This window comes from Cavia porcellus, unplaced genomic scaffold, assembly GCF_034190915.1.
Source record: "Cavia porcellus strain 051 isolate PalLab524CR breed Dunkin Hartley unplaced genomic scaffold, mCavPor4.1 scaffold_16, whole genome shotgun sequence".
In the NCBI taxonomy this organism is placed as follows: Eukaryota; Metazoa; Chordata; class Mammalia; order Rodentia; family Caviidae; genus Cavia; species Cavia porcellus.
In genome coordinates this window covers 31,830,394-31,848,923 of record NW_026947499.1, presented here as the reverse complement: position 1 = coordinate 31,848,923, position 18,530 = coordinate 31,830,394, and the positions used below count along the sequence as shown (strand labels likewise).

Genomic DNA, 18,530 nt, shown 5'->3' with positions numbered 1-18,530 from the left:
GTGTGGGGCAGGGGACGACTGGTGTGACCAATGGAGATGCAAAGATAGGGCCATAATAAAATGGTGTAGCAAAATACAATAAATGCCTGTTTATTTAAACAGTACAAGGTAGAAACATTAAAAAAAAATCCTTGGGTGAAAAGCAAACAGGTATTCTAATTTTTTTTTTCTGTGCTGAGCACGTGCTCTACCAGAGTTACACCCCCAAGTTCTTTAAGTCCTTTTGGGTCACCAGGATTCAAGACAGCTTAGTCTTGACAATTTAGAGTCTGTTCTGTCCCAGTTATCTTGGTCCATCAGGCCACCATCCACACTGGCTGCTGTGCCCCAGGGTACCTGGGAAGACAGGTTCACTGCAGCTCAGGGGCTCAGGACCTCCCACACCAGGATCTCACTGTGGGCCACTGTGAAGAGCAGCCTGCCTGATGGGGTGAACCTGCACAGGTGCACCACATCATCATGGCCAGCAAACTCTTGGGTGGTCCCTAACGTGCAGTCCACCATGCTCAGTGTGCACTCTGTGGGCAAAAGGTATAGGTGGGCAGGTCAGGCAGTACAGTTCAGAGTTGTCCATTCCTACCCTGTGTCCCTGACTGGGCATGGTGTTGGCATAGGTAACTAGTGATGCTACAGGTTTGGGGCAGCCTCACACTTGGGTTCCTATGGCCCAGGTAAGTCCTCTCTGTTGTTAGTACATTCCCACTCAGACCCCAGCCAGTGCTGTGTTGGGTGCTCCCCCACCTAGGATCCCAAGACTAAGTACTCTGGAGCAGGCATCTTCTCATATCCCGTTGTGGACAAGGAGTCTGAGGCACAGAGGTGAGGTATATACAGGGAAGTGGGGGAGGGTGCAACTAAGCTGACTTGGGCTCCACCTAAGGCAGACCTCAGTCTGCATCTATCAGCACTTACCAGAAAAGCCAACAGCCATGAGGTGGGCCCCAGGTGACAGGCTTAGGGACATGGCACAAGAGGGCAGCATTATCTTCTCTACCACCTGTAGATAGCTAGGATGAAGCTTAGGGTCTCTAGGCCAGGACAGTCATAGCTGTTTGCTATATATCTCAGGCTCTCATAGCCCCAATCCTGAGCTCCAAAGCCCTGGACACTAAGGTTGCTAGCACCAAGCAGGTAGATACACACACCTGCTTCTGGCGGAGGCTGTAGAAGGCCACCTCTTCATGTGTGCCAAAACCCACATATACCAGCAGTGCCAGGTCCCAAGGGCAGAAGGTGGCAAGGGAGGGTGGCAGGAGGCCTGATGTCTGCAGAGGAATAGAACATGCTGCAGCAGGGTGGGCAGGCATAGTCACCACCCATGTATTACTGGACACTTACCTCCAAAGCAGCAGGCACTGGGAAGCTCAACCAGTCCAGAAGTTTGCAATGGTTCTCTGGCCAATTGGAAGCCCAGACACTGACCCGTTGGTCTTCACTGACAGCAAGCCACAGGTCTTCACCCTCCACCCCTAGATCTACATACTGGGGATTGAGGATTATGAGTACGTCCTACCCCAAGGTACCCACCATCTTACCTGGCCTCATGCTAGGTCCCTCCCCACCAGCTCTTGAGGATGCTTCACCTCTTTATATGTGCTCTGGATGACAGAGATTGGGGCACCCTGGTGGTCACGCAGCACACGGAAGGTCATTCCCACACGGGGGCGGCTCACTGCCACAAGTCCATCTTTGTCTCCAGAGAGGATGGTCTGACCTGGGCAGGGACCATGCAAACACCCTATGAGGCCAGCCCCCAGCCTGGAAGTCTGATGTGGTCACCCCACATACCCCCAAGCTGCTGACCATCGGTGGAGAAGGCAATGGCTGTCAGCGCAGACCGGTGGGGATGCATCTTGAGCTCCATTGCTGTACGGGAGATGCTGAAGACACGCAGTGTGCCATCACTATAGCCTGCTACCACCTGCTGCTGCTCTGGGTGTCCACAGGATGGGGGGCTCCATGCAAGGCAGAGGCAGCTCTGGGGACCCATGGTGGGAAAACCTCAGCATGCCCCTGGAAGGGGCAACAGAGCACCAGCCCCAAGGCTAAGGCCAGAGGGAGCCCCTACCCACTTCCACATACCTGGTTTAACACCTGGAACTGGACCACCAGCTCCATGCTGGCCAAGGACCATACCCTCACACTCCCATCCTCACCACAGGTGGCACAGTATGACTCGTCAGGGCTGAAGACCACTTCATTCACCTGTGGGGACCCCACTGGGCTAAGAGGACACCACAGAGGGAACTTTCCTACCCCAGTTGCTAAGGCTAGCCTGTCCACACAGAGCACTTGTCTCCTGCCCAAGCCTGTCTGGCCTAGACACCTCCAGATGGCATAAAGACCGTTCTCCAGAATTGGTGAGCCCCACCAATGGGACATGAACCTCTGTAAAAGGATTATGTGGCAGAATTTGAAATACAGTAAGTAACCATGTGCTTTTAGCAGACTGTAGGGAAAAACACAAAGGCACTCCCAGCTTAGTTTCGTAGTTATGACATTGGTAGCCTCATGGTTTTTCCTTGTGGCTGATTGTATGCCAAGGGAAGAAGCAGATATGATACCATGTAGGTATCACTAAGAATCAAGGATTTTTTTTTTTTTTTTGTACAGGGGATCAAACTCATAACCTTACGCATTGCAGGCAGGCACTTGTGCCACTGAGCTATATCTGCAGCCCAGAATCAGGGATTTTTGAAGAAAAGAGGTACATGTGGCATGTGCCACTGAGGATCATTGAAAAGGCCCAGCACTGAATTACAGTTTCAAGTGCAAGTGTAAACTCATGGTGTATTTCATTTTAGGAAGATAATTTAGAGCTGGGATACAGTTTAGAAGTACAGTGCTTAGAGCGCTTGCCTAGTATTGTAAGACCCGGGCTTAATCCCAGCACTTAAAAAAAAAAAAAAGAAAAGAAAAGAACATGCTGCTACCTCATGAACCTGGAAGATAAGATGTTCAGTGAGGAAAGCAGATGCAGTGATTGCAGAGTATGGGACCCATTCATGTGGACTGCCCAAGAAGCAAACCCATGAAAACAGAGAACTGATCACTGGTTATTAGGAATGAAGGGATCAGAATTGAGGAGTAGTTGCTTGATAAGTAGGGGTTATCACCTTTCTGAGGTGATAAAAAAAGGCTCTGAGGGCTGGGGATTTAGCTAAGCCGTGTAAGCACCTGCCGGGCAAGTGCAAGGCCATGAGTTCAATCCCTGGCAAAAAAAAAAAAAAAAAAAAAAAAAAAAAAAAAAAAAAAAAAAGAACAAAAAGCCTCTGAAATTGATTGAGATGATGGCACATAACTCTATTGAAGACACTAACAGCCACTCATTTTAAATGGATTAGGGACATGGTTGGTAAATTATGACTCAGTAAATCTGTTACCATTCAGAAAAGTAACCCTCACTCATCTCCATTTTAAACTCAGATTAATTAGCAGCTACCCTGATCTTCAAATAAGTAATTCTCCCAGGCCCTTGTTTTGTAGTGCTGGTATTGAACCTAGAGCTTCATGAAGGCAAATGCTGTACTACTGCGCAATATCCCAGCCTTATTTTTGAATAAACAAAGAGCTTTTTAAAAAAGGAGTAAGAAGTAGATGCTTACAATCTCAACACTATAAAAGACTGAAGTAGGAGGACCATAACTTCAAGCTTAGCCTGGGCAATTTAGTAAAACTGTATCTCAAAAAACAAAACAAAACAAAACAAAAACCAGCTGAGTGTGGTGGTGCACACCTGTACTCCCAGCACTCAGGAGGCTGAGGCAAGAGGATCACCCCAAGTTCAAGATTGGCCTGAACTAATAGTGAATTCAAGTCTGAAGTACACAGCAAGACCCTGTCTCAAAAATCAAACAAACAACTCCAAATAAAAATATAAAGGGCTGAGGATGTAGCTTGGTGTGAAGGCCTTGGGTTCAATACCCAGTACAGGAAGAAAAGAAGAGAGACAGACAGACAGACAGACAGAGAAAATAAAGAGGAGAAAGAAAAGACAAAACATATACAATGCTGACTGAACAGAAAAATTCGATATGCCACAGTGAAATGGAATCCAGACATAGTCTAAAGCACATGTTAAAGGCAACCAATGATGAAGCACACTGGCACACTGGCTCACCCCAGGAACTGATTCAATGTTCAGAAGCCTAGCCATCCAAGAACTGGATGGTAACCCCGCTGCTCTAATTCCAGCTTTGCCTTGGAAACCACAGCTTCCAAGGTCACTTTCTCTGCTGAAGTCTGCAGAAACTCAGCAGAGATGGAACAGAACCAGAGCCCTGTTTGCAACATGCTTGGTGGTGACGTCCTCCCACAAGGATCTCCATGCTTCCCACAAGGGATGGTGTGCTACTTCTGCAGTGGCTACAGGACTGACTGACCTTAACTAGACCTGAATAGATCTAACCAGGACCTAGCCGGGCGTAGTGGCTCACGCCTATACTCCCAGCACTCGGGAGGCTGAGGCAGGAGGATTGTTGAGAGTTTGAGACCAGCCTAAACTACAAAATGAGCTCAAGGCTAGCCTGAACTGCATAGGGAGGCCCTGCCTCAAAAAAAGACAAAAAAGGGGCTGGGGATTTAGCTCAGCGGCATAAACGCCTGCCTTGCAAGTGTGTGGTCGTGAGTTGGATCCCCGGTACCGATAAAAAGACAAAAAAAAAAAAAAAAAAGATCACACACAACCAGGACTGACTAAACTCAGTAAGAACAGACTAGAACCTAACTAGATCTCCCTAGACTTGCCAGAATCTGCCTAGCCTACTGTCTCCCAGACCTCAGTCTATGGGAGGTAACAGAACAAATGACAGGGTATATTCAACAAGTACAATAAAAGAAAGGGTTTGCTGAGTGTGGTGGTTCACGCTTGTAATCCTAGCACTCGGGAGGCTGAGGTGGGAGGATCGTTGCGAGTTCAAGACTAGCATAGGCTACAAAGTGAGCCCAAGGCCAGCCTGAACTGCACAGCGACCCTGTCTCAAAAAGACAAAAAAAAAAAAAAAAAAAAAAGAGTTAGTCAGGTGTGGTGGCACATTCCGTTATACCAGGACTCTGGGAGACTGATGCTGGAGGACTGTAGGTTTGGGCTCAGTGTAGGCAATTTATAGACTTAATAAGACACTGTCTCAAAAAGGAGGGGGTGCTACAGGCAGGGTATAGCTTTGTGTGAAGGTCCTGAGTTTAATCCTCAAAGACCATCAGACACTGCCTCACACAGATGCCAGCTGGACCTATGTGAGGAGTGTACTCAAGAGCTCTGGGACTCTTGGATGGTCGCTCTTATGCTATGGACTTGGATCAACAAAGAGGGCAGGGGTTGGGGGAAGGAAGCAAACATGCTTGCTGGTTTCCTCTGCTCATCCAGGGTGGAACCCCTCTAGCACCCTCCCTCCCAGCCCAAGGCCTCACCTTGCTCCTGTGGCCACTGATGAGACGAGTGCTGGTGCCTTCAGTCCAGCTGATATACCAGAGTGTGCCGGCTGTGGTGCCCACCACACCCATGTCCATGCCACTGTCGAAGCTGGCACTCACTATAGCCCCATCTAGGGTTAGCTCACGCTCCATAAACACAGATGTGGACCTTAGTAGGGGTAAGAAATGAAGCAGCATGTCTCAAGACAGGAGACAAGAGCTAGGTAACATGGCAATCATAACCATAATTGTCTGGGGGCCTGGCTGTCTCTCATAAGCAGAAACAGTGACAGCCCCGATGGTAGCAAGTGCTTAGATGTTTTGAGCATGTCCCTGTTTTCAGACTACAGCCTGTGGAGCTCAGGCCAGGCCCAAATATGTCCTTGAGGAGGTGACTAGCTGGTGACAGATCTGACGGGCAGCCCTGGCCTGAGCATGGCACTGTGTGGCACAGGTGCTAACATGGGGGACCCATTGAGGATACCAGAGTGCCCTTATAGTTCACATCCTGGATGGTGCCAAGCAGGCCCATGGAAGCTTACCTGGCACTAGAGCCCTTATACTGCAACTCAGGCACAGCTCCTACAGCCCACAGACGCAGTCGTCTTGTATTGCTGCCACTCACCAGCCTGGACCCTGAGCACACCAACAGCCCTGGGAGATGGGGGTAGACGCAGGGTGGGTATGATTTCCCAAAGAGCTACCTGTCCCAGGACCACAGCTCCCAAGGAGAGGTCCTACACCCATGAGAGGCCAGGGGCTATATCTGGGACCCACCAATTTCTCCATCATCCGCCTCCCAGACTAGGAAGCAGCGGCCAGCACCTGTGTCCCAGACGCAGACCTGGCCAGTGCTAGAGCCACAGTAGAGCAGCCGGGCAGCCCCATAGCAGAGTGAGGTCAGCTCGGCAAGTCCCATTTCCTCAGGGACTGGTTCTTGGTGCACCTGGCAGGGTAGGAGAGTGGCTCCAGGTCAGCAATATCCCAGGAGCCCTGCCAGACTCCATCCCCGAAATCACCCATGGACCTGAACACCAAGCCAACATCCTGGCACCTGGAGGCTGATGTCTGCCCCATGCTGCTGCAGGAACCAGAAGGTGATGGCACCTGGGCCCACACAAATGAGCTCGCCTGCATCCCAGGGATTGAAGGCCACACCATGCATGGGCTCCGGAAGGCGGTTAGCAGATACAAGTTCATAGGTAGCCATGCTCCACAGGGCAAGAGTGAGGTCACGGTAGTCCCCTAGGAATGCATGGGAGGCCCTATCAGTCAACAGGGCTCCAGGGTCCAGGAAGACCCTCCTTCTGCCAATCCCTGCCCACTGACCCAGTGTCACAAGGAATGTGTCATCTGGTGAGAAAGCCAGGGCCTGCACTGCACTGTCATGATGGGAGATGAGCTGCTGGCAGAGGCACCCCGGCACGTCCCAGAGGCGAATCTGGCAGAGGGCAGCATCGCTGCCACAGCAAGATGCAGAGGCCAGGACCTGGCAGGTGGGAGGTGAGTAAGCAGCTGTGGGAAGCCATAGGTCTGGGTCAAAGAGGAAGCTGGGATCATGTCTCTCTCACTGTCCATGTGAGAACCAGGCTCTGCTGTGTACCATGGCCCCTAGGAATGAGCAAGAGCTTGTTAGGGCAGGTACCTGGGCATTGTGGCTGAGGGCCAATGTGGAAATCTCCTCAGGATGGCCGAGCCAATGCTGCTGGGCTCCAGAATGCAGATCTTCTACCACTACCAAGCGGCCACATGTATAGGCGAAGAAGCCTGTGGGCAGACAAGGCACCAACTTCCCTAGAATATGTCTGCCCTATCACTGCCAAAGTCACATAAGTCCTAGGGATTTGGGCTGGAATGCCAAAGGCATTATGGGGAGCACTCTGTGTCAGTGCCTCTCCCCACTCACCCTGGGGCCCTCCCACTGACAGCCAGAGCTTGTTTACCCATTAAAGCCTAGCTTAGGACATGCAGCATAGATTTGCCTTGTATTATTCTGGTAGGGGTTTCTTGACCTACCTGTGTCTGGCCTCCAGACCATGTTGGCCCGTCCATTTCCACTGTAACCCACCACAGTCTTCAAGCGCAGCTGCTCACCACCAGCAGGAGGGCAGGAGATATTCTGTAAGAAAGCAGACCCAGGGTGCTGTGCCCAGCACAGCTGCTTAGGGCCCAAATCCCACCCACGGAAGCTGCTTTAGGGCACGCCCAGGATAGCAGAGGTCTGAGCTAGGGGTACAGGGATGGGGGCTGCAGAGCTTGATGCAACCTGAAGCCTGAAATGAGAAAGAGCAGCAGCTGGTGAGAGGTACACATGGGGTCAGCAGGATGCCCCAGGTCCAATCTGGATGCCACGAGACAGAGGAAGTATGGATGCAGAATAGAGGAAGAGTTGCCTTCTGAGTACAAGCCTCCAAGGACCAGTAGCACACCCAAGATCTTGGAGAAGGAACCCTAAAAAGGTTGATTTTCACTGGGGAGGAGGGCTCTAAAAAACTTTCTTGCCTATCAGGCGTGGTGGTGCATGCCTGTAATCTCAGCACTTGGGAGGCTGAGGCAGAAAGATCTTTGTGAGTTTGAGACCAGCCTGAGATACAAAGTGAGCTCGAGGCTGGCCTGAACTGTATAGTAAGACCCTGCCTCAAAAAAAAAAAAAAAAAAAAAAAAGCAATCCCACCACTGAGAAAGGAGAATCACTGTGAGTTTGAGGCCAGCCTGGGCTCTATAGTGAAAACATGTCTCAATAAACCTTGTCCACAGAGTAGGGTGTAGCCAACCTTGGCCTGCATGAAGGCCTTATAGCGAGCAGTGAAGTGCTTGTAGGAATCTGGTCGAGTAGGGATCTGGGCTTTTATTTCCCTGGTGCTCCAGGTACCTGGCAGAGAAAAGGAAGGCCACAGGACTCAGAACTACTTGTCACCCTCCAGATGTTCTGCCACAAACAAATTCCTTCCCTGCTTACTGGGATGGCCATGGTACTGCCAGGAGCTACTAGCAGCCCCCCAGGCTTTATCTCCAGCCCCACTGGGCTCCTTCTCCACAAACACAGGTGGGCCTGGGGACTTGAGGAGTTCTGTGGGACTATGGATCTCTCCACAGCATCCTTCCTCTTCTGATGCAGAGAATGTGCCTGGGATGCGGGGGGGGGGGGACAGTAATAAGAAGAGGAACCCATGCGGCCTGGTCCCTTGTACCCCACATCCCAGAAATAGTGTACATAGGCACTCATATCCTCCCAGAATAACCAAGAAACTTGTCCCTTACCATCAGTGCCCTCAGGTGGCCTGAAGTGGGGATCTGGCTGGGTGGATATGTGGGATGGCATGGATATCTGCTGCAGAGGGAGTCCCCTGGCCTGAGATGTAACATCCTCCAGCTGTCCTGTGGCGATAGAAGAAGCTATGAGGAGCTTGGGTAAGGACAGTAGAACATTTCAGGGAGACCAAACTCAACAGTGGTCATATATATGAGACGGAGGGAAAGAAGCAGCATCCCCTCCACCTGGCATCACCACTGGACCTGCTGTGTCTCCATACACGCCCCTTTATGGTATACCCAGACTACTCACCGGCATCATGGGCTGGGGAGGCCCTTGGAATGCTTTGGTTACTAGAGGCAATGAGAAGGGTATCAGGGGAACCAGCAGGAGACCCAGATGGGACACAGTCAAGGGCAGACACTTGCCTCTCAGGGGTGGCCAGGACATCCCACAGGAAGATGGCATCCCCCACACTGAGGACCTGCTGCTGGTCAGGGGTGAAGGCCACAGCATGCACAGGCTCTGAGTGACCGATGTACACCTAAAGGCAGTGGCTGTTACATACAAGGGGCATGCTGCTGTGTGCTCCTAGGACCTCGATGGGACAAGGATTAAGAAGCCCCATGTAGCATTAGCCCTTGGAAGACACAGACAGTGCTGAAGTTTAACTCTCTGCCATCTGTCCTACAAGCACTGTTGTACCCACAGCACCCCAAGCAGCCAAGGATCAAACACCATAACTGCCTCTCTGCTCACGAAACACACCTGGCTGCTGGAGTCAGACTGTGTTGAGTATTTCCAGACCTCAATAGCCCGGTCAGAGGCCGCCAGCAAAAAAGAGGCATCCTTGTTGAGAGCAAGGGAGGTGCAAGCCACAGGGCGGACACTAGACAACTACAACAAAACATTCTTGGAATACACCCTGTGGTGGGCAGCAGGTAGCCTGCAGGTCTCCCCTCCTCAGTGTAGCTGCAGCCCCCACAGCTGGAGGAGCTGCAGGAACAGAGGGAAGGCAGAACATGCCAGTGGCCCACAGTCCCCAGGCTTACCTCCCGGACAGTACGTCCTGACACAGCATCCAGTACCATAACTTTGTTGGATGATGTGGACACAAGTAGGTGGCCCGGGGATGTGGGGCCAAAGCAGATGGCCACAGCTGAGTCCAGGCTGTCCAGAGTGCCAATGCTGACCCGCAGCAGCTGGGGGGAAAAATGACCTCTGGCTGTGACCTCTAGGCAGGGTTGGTACCACCTAGAGACACCTGGAGGCACCATCGTCACGGATGCTTCTACCAAGGACAGCATGATCCCTTCTAGTGCCTCCATTTGGCTGACAAGTTCTCTACATCCACAAATGAGGTATGATGGGGCCTAAGTCTGCTACTGAGTGACCACAGCCGCCTACCTGCTCCCTGGATGCCCCTCACACTCCACACCCAGCCAAGGAAAGAACTCCTAGACCCCCAGGCTATTCCATAGACTTACCTCATTGAGAGAGGCTGAATCCATGACTGTAACTGTGCACTTGGAGGGGCCCACAAAGGCCAGAAGGCGACTATCTCTGCTGACTGCTAGAGTGTTGGGGTGCGGTTGAGCGTCCTGGAACACCACGTTGGCTGTGGTAGCATAGAGTACCAGGTCAGCAGGCAGGAAGATAACACTATACTACATACGAGTAGGCTGGGGAGGTGCCTCCCTACCCTGCCTCTGACATGTGGGAAACATCAACAGGGGAGGGTACTTACTCCACAAAGGCCACAGGGCATGGGCATGACACCAAGTGCTACGAGGAAAGTTGGGAGTCCTTCAGGGGCCAGGAAGAATGACCAAATGACTACTTGGCAAGCCCAAGTCATAGTGGCCACAGGAAGAAGTAGATGCCCTCTGGCCATGCCTAATCCCCAACTTGTGCTCAGGCTGTGTACCTTCCTGGGGCATGGCAGGCAGATTTTCACTGATCTTTGGTTGTGGAGTACTGGTGAATCCTAAAACAAAACTGTCTCTAGAGGTCTGAATATAAGGCTAGAGATTTGACCCCATGTGGGACCTGAGTGTCTGAGCACAAGCTAGCTAGCATCTTGGGACCAGCCTGAGTGGTTGGAGGGGCCTGACCTGCTACACGGAGGACGTGGCACTGAGAGTTGGAGCAGCTGTACTGAACCAGGGAGCCCTGACAGCAGGAGCTGAACAGGAAGTTGCCATCTGGGGTAACCAGCAGGTCAATGATGGCTCCTTGGTGACACCTGCAGCATAGGAGGATATCCACTGATCTCAGCCCATTCAGCTTTATATGCAGGGCTGCCGGCAGCACTGGCTCAGTGGCAGGTTCTTCCCACCCAGGGATTCCAGAAACTATCCACTTCTACCATGGGCCTTTAGGCTGGGGCACGCACGTGTGTTCCACCAAGACCCCAGTACTCTCCAGGCTGAAGGCACGTATGGCTCCTCTCCTGAAGCCACAGAAGACAGCTGGCCATGTGGGGTGGAAGGTGATGGCACAGGGGGCCTCATCACAGGATGTAAAGTCATACAGCTGGAGGACACAGGGTAAGGGACAGAAGCTGTAGTGAATCTAGGAGGACCAAGGGCCCCATGGGTGCTCAGCCCCTCTCTGCCCTGCCTGCCCTTTGTCTCTCTAACCTGACGTAGGGTGGCCAGGTCCCAGATGCGGACAGTGTGATCCATGGATACGGTGGCCAGCTGCCCCCGGCTCTGCTCTGTGGATAGTGCCAGCACTGGGGCCATATGGGAGCATGCCAGCACAGTGTATTCTCGGGATGGGATGTCCAGGAAGCCTAGGTGGCTTGATGAGGTGGTGGAGAGCACACAGAGACCATTGGGGCTAATGCAGACTGAGCTGATAGGACCTTCATGTTCTGGGGAAAAGCAGTGTCAGTAACTTCTGGGACCCACTGGGCAACAGAGCTGACCCTAAACTCTACATTCTCGGGGTCCTCTAAGACATGGGAAACCCATCTCATTCCTGCCAAGGATACCAGGCTTCCAAGCTAGGAGATGCAGCTCCCTCAAGAGAACCACTCCTAAACCTCACCCAGGCCTCCACTAATGACTTGCCCATTAGCCGCCAACCTGTGCCCTCAGCAATGCAGCCTTCAGTAGCTCCAATGAAGACAGAACCAGAGGATGTGGCTCAGCCCCCCATATAGCATGGCCTTCCCATGGCTCTCACCTGTCCCATAGGGAGGGTAAACACTCATAGCCTCACCTGCCTCCAGGAGCACTGAAGAGAAGTCCAAAGGCCAGAGTCGCAGGTAGCCATCTTCACAGCCCACAGCACATGCAGTCAGAGAGACACTCAGGCTGTTGATGGTAATGCCAGGACCTAGGAATTCTAGGGATCAGTGCCTCAGGATGACACCAACTACCCCTAGGAGACTCCCCTACCTGCACTGAAGGACTGTTTTCTGGGGAGGGAGTCACCTGGGTCACCTGTGGGCAGCAGGTGGTGGGTACACCGCACAGCCATGCGCTGGGGGTCAACTTCTAGGATGTGGCCATTGCGGCTACACACATAGCTGCACAGAGGGGTGAAAGGTAAGGTGAGGTTCTAGGGGCACAGGGTGGCTGGGCAAAGGCAGCAGAGAAGGGCAAGGACTCACAGAGTGGGGATGGAGGGCACCTGGCAGCTATCCAGGGCCTGTGCAAAAGCAAGGTCACTGAACTCCAGTCCACAGTGCTCCCCCAGGTCCACAGGGCAGGAGCGCAGTGTCCTACCACGCAGTCGCCACAGCCGTATGCTGCCCTGCCCACATGATGCCATCCTGCAGGAGGTGCAGAGGAATGAGTACACTGGGGAGCAGAGGGGCTCAAGGCCAGCCCATGTTTAGCACTACAGATCAGCCCCATCACCTGGTCTCGTCCAAAAGGGAAACCCGAAAGGTCTGGACATCGAAGTCAGCATGCACCTTCGAGAGAGCTACCACCTCGCCACCAAGGCTCACCTGCTCAGTGCCCCATGCCACCACCACCTGCAACGAACCCAGGTTGAGCTCTGGCCACGGTGCTGGCCTCCAAGCCCTCCTCCCTCTTCCCATCTCCCACCCTACTCAGATTCAGTGAAGCCCAAGTGAACCCCACTAGGCAGTGGCTGTTCTCTCATGCAGAACTCAGTGTTTGAGCAGTTGTATTGTTGAGGGTGGGAAATTAGGCCCTGCAGCACACTGGCCTTGCAATGTGGCTAACTCTGAGACTTCCTCAGAGATGAGCCTAGCTGGGCACTGCAACCTCTACAAAGAAACAAAAAGTAAAACCTGACCAACAAATAGAAGAGTGGATAATAAAGCAAGAGGCATCAGCAATATGAGATGCCAGGACACATTGGCATTTGGGAGGAGCCACTAACTCTCATACCAGATTAGCTTCAAGATATGACTTTTAAAAACACCTATCTTAGGGCCAGGGATATAGCTTGGTGCTTGCCTGGCAAATGCAGGGTTTGAGTTCAATTCCCAGTATCAAAAAAAAAAAATAAAAGAACATCTATCTTAGCTGGATGTGGTAGCACACACACTTATGGTCTCAGAACTATGGGAGGCTATGACAGGATGATCAAGTTCAGCATAGACAGCTTAGTGACTTAGTGAGACCCTGTCTCAAAATTTAAAAAATTTTTAAAATTTTAAAAAAAGACTGAGATATAGCTCACTGCAAAGACTCTGGGTTTGATTTCCCAATAACATACACAGACACATACACGCAGCTCAACTCAAAGTACAACATCTGACAAGAGAGAAGAGTTGTTTACTAACTTAAAGGGACACCAGTTGTGCCAGGGATAAAAACTGAACCACTCTCCTTGGTATCTTTTCACCAAGCAGGCACAAGAATGCCAAAGCCCAAGGTATACACTGTCAGGGCCACAGGAACCCCTATCAGGAAGCAACCCACTGTTTCTTAAGTCACTGGACTTTTTTGTTTCTTTGAGACACTATATACTTCAAGCTGGCCTTGAACTAATTTATGTAGCATAGGTGGGCCTCAAACTCAAAGTGACCTTCCTGCCCCAGCCTCCTAAATGGGATTACAGGCATGCACCCACACTGGGCAATGAACTTTTTTTGAGATGGGGTCTAGCTTCCTTGAATTCTTAGGTTCCAAGGATCCTCCTGCCTCAGCCTTCTAAGTGTTGCAACTACTTGCATATCACTGTTTGGCTGATTTTTTTTAAACAAAGAAAGTTTGTTATTTTAATAAGCAGAAATAAACCAAGACAGACTTTAGAAATCAAAGGCTCTGGCCATAGCCACCTGCCCCTCTCCAGGACAAGATCATTACCGTCCTCCCCTGGTGGTCCCTTCCAACACCACAGAGAAGAGCCCCACTGCTGGAGAAGCTGTGGACAGGACAAGAAGGTCAGCAGTGCCTACTCCATCCTACCCTGCCCAGCCCCAAGTGAAGCCCCATGCTCACCTAAGGGAGCAGACAGCATACATCGGGCTCCGGAAGAGGGACAAGCACCTCCCTGATGGGAAGTCCCAAAGCCGTACCACACTGGGGGGTTGCACTTGGGCTGAGGCCAACAGCAAGCTGTTCCTGTCCAGTGCCAAGGCAGACACCTGGAGAGGTACAATGTAGAGAAGGGTGTGTGACCTACACGTGCCCCACTCCCCAGGCCCTGACAGCACTCACCTTGTCTGTGTGGCCAAGGAAAAAACGCTGCTCCCCAGTGGAGATGTGCAACACGACGATGACTGCATGGCAGGGATAAACCACAGCTGCCCCATCCTTGGTCCACAGGGCCTGGCACATAAGGGCCAGGTCCGGGTCAACAGCAGGACCCAAGAGAACAGAGTCATCTTCTACTGAGCTGGGGGTTGGGAGTGAAATCCCAACAAGCATGTGCACACACCTTCCCTATATCACAGGTACATGAGTTGATGGGACACAACCACCATGGGGACAGCTGACACACATGCATATCTGCCAGGCCCTGCCTCCAATCCCAAAATCTTGGTCTGGTTGGCAGAAGACCAAAGGGCCCCCAAAGATTCAGAGCCCGCATCCAGTAAGGCCTGATGAAGGCCTAGGGTCATTGAGGGGCAGGAGGGAAAAGATGCCTCTTCTGATGAGGATCTTTCCTTAGAAGGTCCACTTCACCAATCAGGAACCCCCACACCATGTCCTTGCCCCCACAAAGCTGGTCTGGGTCAATGGGAACCACCCTTATGGTACCTCTGAAGAACTGAGCCAGAGTTCTTGGGACTTTTGAACACTCAAGCCCAGCTACTACCTATCAGGATATGCCACAAGAACAGGGGACACTTATGACCTCTGGCCCCCCAGGAGCCCAGGAAAGTACTGAGTAGACATGGGCAGAGCAGGGGTCTGAGAACCAGAGGAAAGCCAGCAGAGACTACAATGGGTAAAGGGATCCTGATACCAAGGTGGCTGGGAATCTGTCTCCTTCCAAGTACCCAATGCTAATAGTGCCCAATGAGAACCATCCTACAAACAGCCACAAGACCCTCACCCATTTGGTGCTGTGGCCTCCAAAGCCAATGATCCTCTTGAGTCTCAGGACTGGGTCCGGGAGGAAGTGCTAAAAGAAGCAAATACTTAGTAAGATCCTAAAAGAACACAGTCCTCAGGGACTGCCTCTGCCCACTACAGGGCTGAGTACTTTCTAGAGGTGGAACTATAGCTAGTGGAAGTGCTTTCCAGAGCCCTGGGTCCGTCTTACCAGAGGTTCTCTCATGGGAAGCTGGGTTCCTGACTAGAATGCCTAGCTCTATAGGAACCCAAGTCCTGTTCCCAAAAGACAACACCAGGCTGGGGTACCCCTAAGAGTCAGGGAAACAAGTCCTTCTTTACTGTCAGGAGAGGTTCTTGCCCAAAGTTGCCTCTTGCAAACTCTGATTTCTGCCAGGACGATGTGTGCGAAGAAATATTAGGGGTCTGTCTGACTTGAAGGCAGCTTGGGGTATGCTAGACTGAGCAGCCCTTCATCCTACCTTACCCATGCCCTTCCTGCTCTAGAATAGGGACTCACCTTATGGGAGCCAGTATCCTCAAGGGCCACAGGCATGCCAGTGGACTTGTGGGTGAGCCTCTGGCTGTCCCTGACCACAGTGTGTACAGCAGAGGCCTCCACCCAGGCTGAAGAATCTCGGCTACAAACACTTAAGTCAGCTGGACAGGATCCCTCTGAGTGCTGGCAGGACTGGCTGGCCTCTGAAAGGACCCTGGGTGCAGAGAGGGCTGGGCAAGACTGCAAGGAAACAAGTACCCATCAGCACCATGCTGCTGCCATTTCCCACCCCTATCAGGGGACACTCACAGTTTGGGGTCTGGGCATCTGGATCGCAGGAGACATCCTGTACTGCAAGGGCTTGCTGAGGGTCACTTGGTGAGCGGGAAGCTGTGGCACAGATTCCAAGATGACTGTAACAGAGCAAAGATCCCCAGTGACTGGCTGAGCAGAATAGACACATCCATTAGGGTGCTGCAGGGGCAGGAAAAGCAGATGCCCTTGTCTTGCTGCCTGTAGAAGCCACATCACAGCAACTGTTCATCGTGCCACCCAGCCTTGTCCCTCTCACGTGGTTCTGCGAAAGACAGCCAACCATCCAGCCCTTGTGCCTGTGCCTGTCCACAAGTGCCTCAGACATACCTCTTAAATGCCATATCCCCTTCCAGACCTCCCCATTCCCATGGAGTGCCTTGCACCCTGCAGGCTCCACAGGTCTACCTGCAGCAGGAGAGGAGCTATTCGTCCAAACCAGCTCAGAAGTTGCCTGTGGGCTGTCACTTGGAAACCTGGATGGGCAGAGGCAGAGTCAGGGTCTGGGGGCCAACAGGCTACCTGCCCTCCTGCCATCTTAGGGACTCCCTTGGGAAGGGCAGAGCCACTCACCGAATATGAATGTAGTGGTCATGCCAGCTCTCCCCCTTTGGCACTGGGAAGGCCATCTCTCGAGGAACAGGAATGATAGGCAACTTTGCTCCCTGGGCCTTACTGACGGTGATACCTATAAACAGCAGGGTTTCTCTAAGTCAGTTTAGCTACCTCCCTATACAACCTGTGCTTCCAGAGCTGAGGGGCCCTACCCTCCAGTGACATCAAGCCAGAACTCAGACAGAAACCAGGCAGAAAGAATCTGGGGTGACAAGATGAGGTGAACATGCAGACTGGAATAAGGCATGTTCCTCACCAGGGTCAAAGTTCAGGTCACTAGTGTAGAGATTCTTGACCAGCAGGTTGGCACACAACTTGACACTCTTGAGGTGGCCATAACACCGGCTCAGGTAAATCAACAGAATATCATGTAGGTCAAGCTGCAGGAAAGTCCAGCAGGCACCTGGGGGAGCCATCCCTGCCAGGACTGCAGGACAAACTTCTAGGTTAATGCCCACCTCCCCATAGCCCCACTTCTACAGCTGCTACCCTTGTCCCACCCCCAAACCTGCCCACTGTACCACAGAAGTCCAATTGGGCCTGCACCACCCCACCCTGGGTAAGAGCTGGCCTTCCTCAACCATGCAAGGCCCATCTCAGTGTCACCTCTCCTAGGTGTCCTAGTCTCAAAGACAAAAGGGAACTGAAGCCACGTGGCTGAGGACTTGAACTCCTTGAAGAAATTGGAGAAAGACACTCGGATGACTTGGCTGTCCTGCAGGGGCAGGGGCAGGGGCAGACCCAGCTGTGAGGACAGGGCAGCAAGCACGTGGGTACCATACACAGCCCCATCCCAAGCACAGCACCTGGGTGGTCACATCCAGGTGAATGACAAAACGCTTGGCGGGCAGTGGCCGGAAGAGTACATATAGGTACCGCCCAGTTAGCCCCAGGGACTGGGTGCTGGTTCTGGGAAGCTGGAGGTAGTTATTGGCAGAGACAGATCCCCGGATGAGATATACGGAGCCCTTCAGGGTTTTGTCCTGGAGAAAGGGCAGAGTACAGGCCAAGTGGACCAAGGAGCACCCAGCAGTAGTGCCCATCCGGAGGATTCCCCAGGAGGAAGTACCCAGTACCATCACCACAGCCACGTCGCCCTCCTTGCTGGACCGCTTCCACTCGTTCACTCTGAAGTATCTGAAGACGTTGAGGAACGGGTGCTGCCACGCTGCGGGAGTGGCAATGCCCTCAAGGCCTGGCCCTGGGAACCAGCAAGGCTCCAAAACCGTCTCCCTTCGCCAGCTTGCCCATGGCCAGGGCACACATGCCTCTGGGGCCAAGGGCCAAGCAAGTGAACCCTACAGGGACTCCAACCTACGACCTCTCAGAGAGCCTCGAGACCCCTGATATCCTGGACCTCGGCCAGCCCACCGCTCACCGCTACCTTCGGCCATGGCGCCTCACATCGCGCTTCCCGCCTATGCTGCAGCCAGCAACACGCAGGGCACGCAGCGCGTCGCTTAGCAACGGACGCCAGGCAACCAGGCGTCTCTTCCGCTGTCATGGCTGCGCCCACAGCCCACGTGACAGCATGGGACTTTCCCTCCACTATGGCTTCTTGGGGCCATGCTCAGGCACTAGATTTACCTCTGATAAGTTGAGACAGTAGGGAGGTCTCTGACCTATCTGGGGTCATCTGTGTAGGGCTGCACTTGTTAAGTACCTTTTTCCATGTAAGGAGAGAACTGAGGACTGAAGCCTGTCCAAAACCACACTAGCCTAGGCTATACCTCAACCTATGGAAGCAATGAGTCACCACCTCTCATGCCAATCAGTCTTCTACAGAGGCCTGCTAAGGTCAGAATCCCCAGCAAACAAAGCTCCCACACTTGTGCCTGCAGGTTCACCACATATCAGAAGACCTGTGGGACATCTCTGACCAGTATGTAATACCCAGGTCTGCTGGCTTCACGAGGAGAGCTGATGCCAGGATGTAGTTCGGCAACAC

General features: G+C 52.5%; 1 protein-coding gene across 17 annotated transcripts; it reads right to left on the bottom strand.

The window, feature by feature from the left end:
- Positions 1-74: 74 nt before the first annotated feature.
- Positions 75-18,051, bottom strand: Wdr90 (WD repeat domain 90). Of its 17 annotated transcripts, none has more exons than XM_063226217.1 (42): positions 17,967-18,051; positions 17,659-17,750; positions 17,389-17,565; positions 17,189-17,297; positions 16,839-17,009; positions 16,541-16,655; positions 16,376-16,443; positions 15,965-16,068; positions 15,677-15,895; positions 15,158-15,226; positions 14,317-14,427; positions 14,098-14,243; positions 13,963-14,020; positions 12,538-12,656; positions 12,288-12,449; positions 12,109-12,203; positions 11,894-12,010; positions 11,308-11,543; positions 11,034-11,200; positions 10,780-10,910; positions 10,153-10,283; positions 9,718-9,867; positions 9,434-9,562; positions 9,094-9,209; positions 8,978-9,018; positions 8,674-8,790; positions 8,372-8,539; positions 8,187-8,284; positions 7,429-7,531; positions 7,058-7,179; positions 6,742-6,901; positions 6,467-6,657; positions 6,190-6,358; positions 5,955-6,066; positions 5,410-5,581; positions 2,083-2,205; positions 1,804-1,978; positions 1,584-1,714; positions 1,339-1,482; positions 1,146-1,265; positions 913-997; positions 75-518 (listed from the first exon to the last, which is right to left on the bottom strand). In XM_063226217.1, the coding sequence occupies exons 1-42, from the start codon at positions 17,974-17,976 to the stop codon at positions 361-363; spliced, it is 5,391 nt and encodes a 1,796-aa protein (XP_063082287.1). In that variant the 5' UTR covers positions 17,977-18,051; the 3' UTR covers positions 75-360. The 17 variants fall into 17 exon arrangements, with proteins under 17 accessions (XP_063082287.1, XP_063082288.1, XP_063082281.1 ...); XM_063226218.1 differs by having other exon boundaries at positions 8,978-9,009; XM_063226211.1 differs by having other exon boundaries at positions 8,674-8,785; positions 9,434-9,867.
- Between the last annotated feature and the right edge of the window lie 479 nt (positions 18,052-18,530).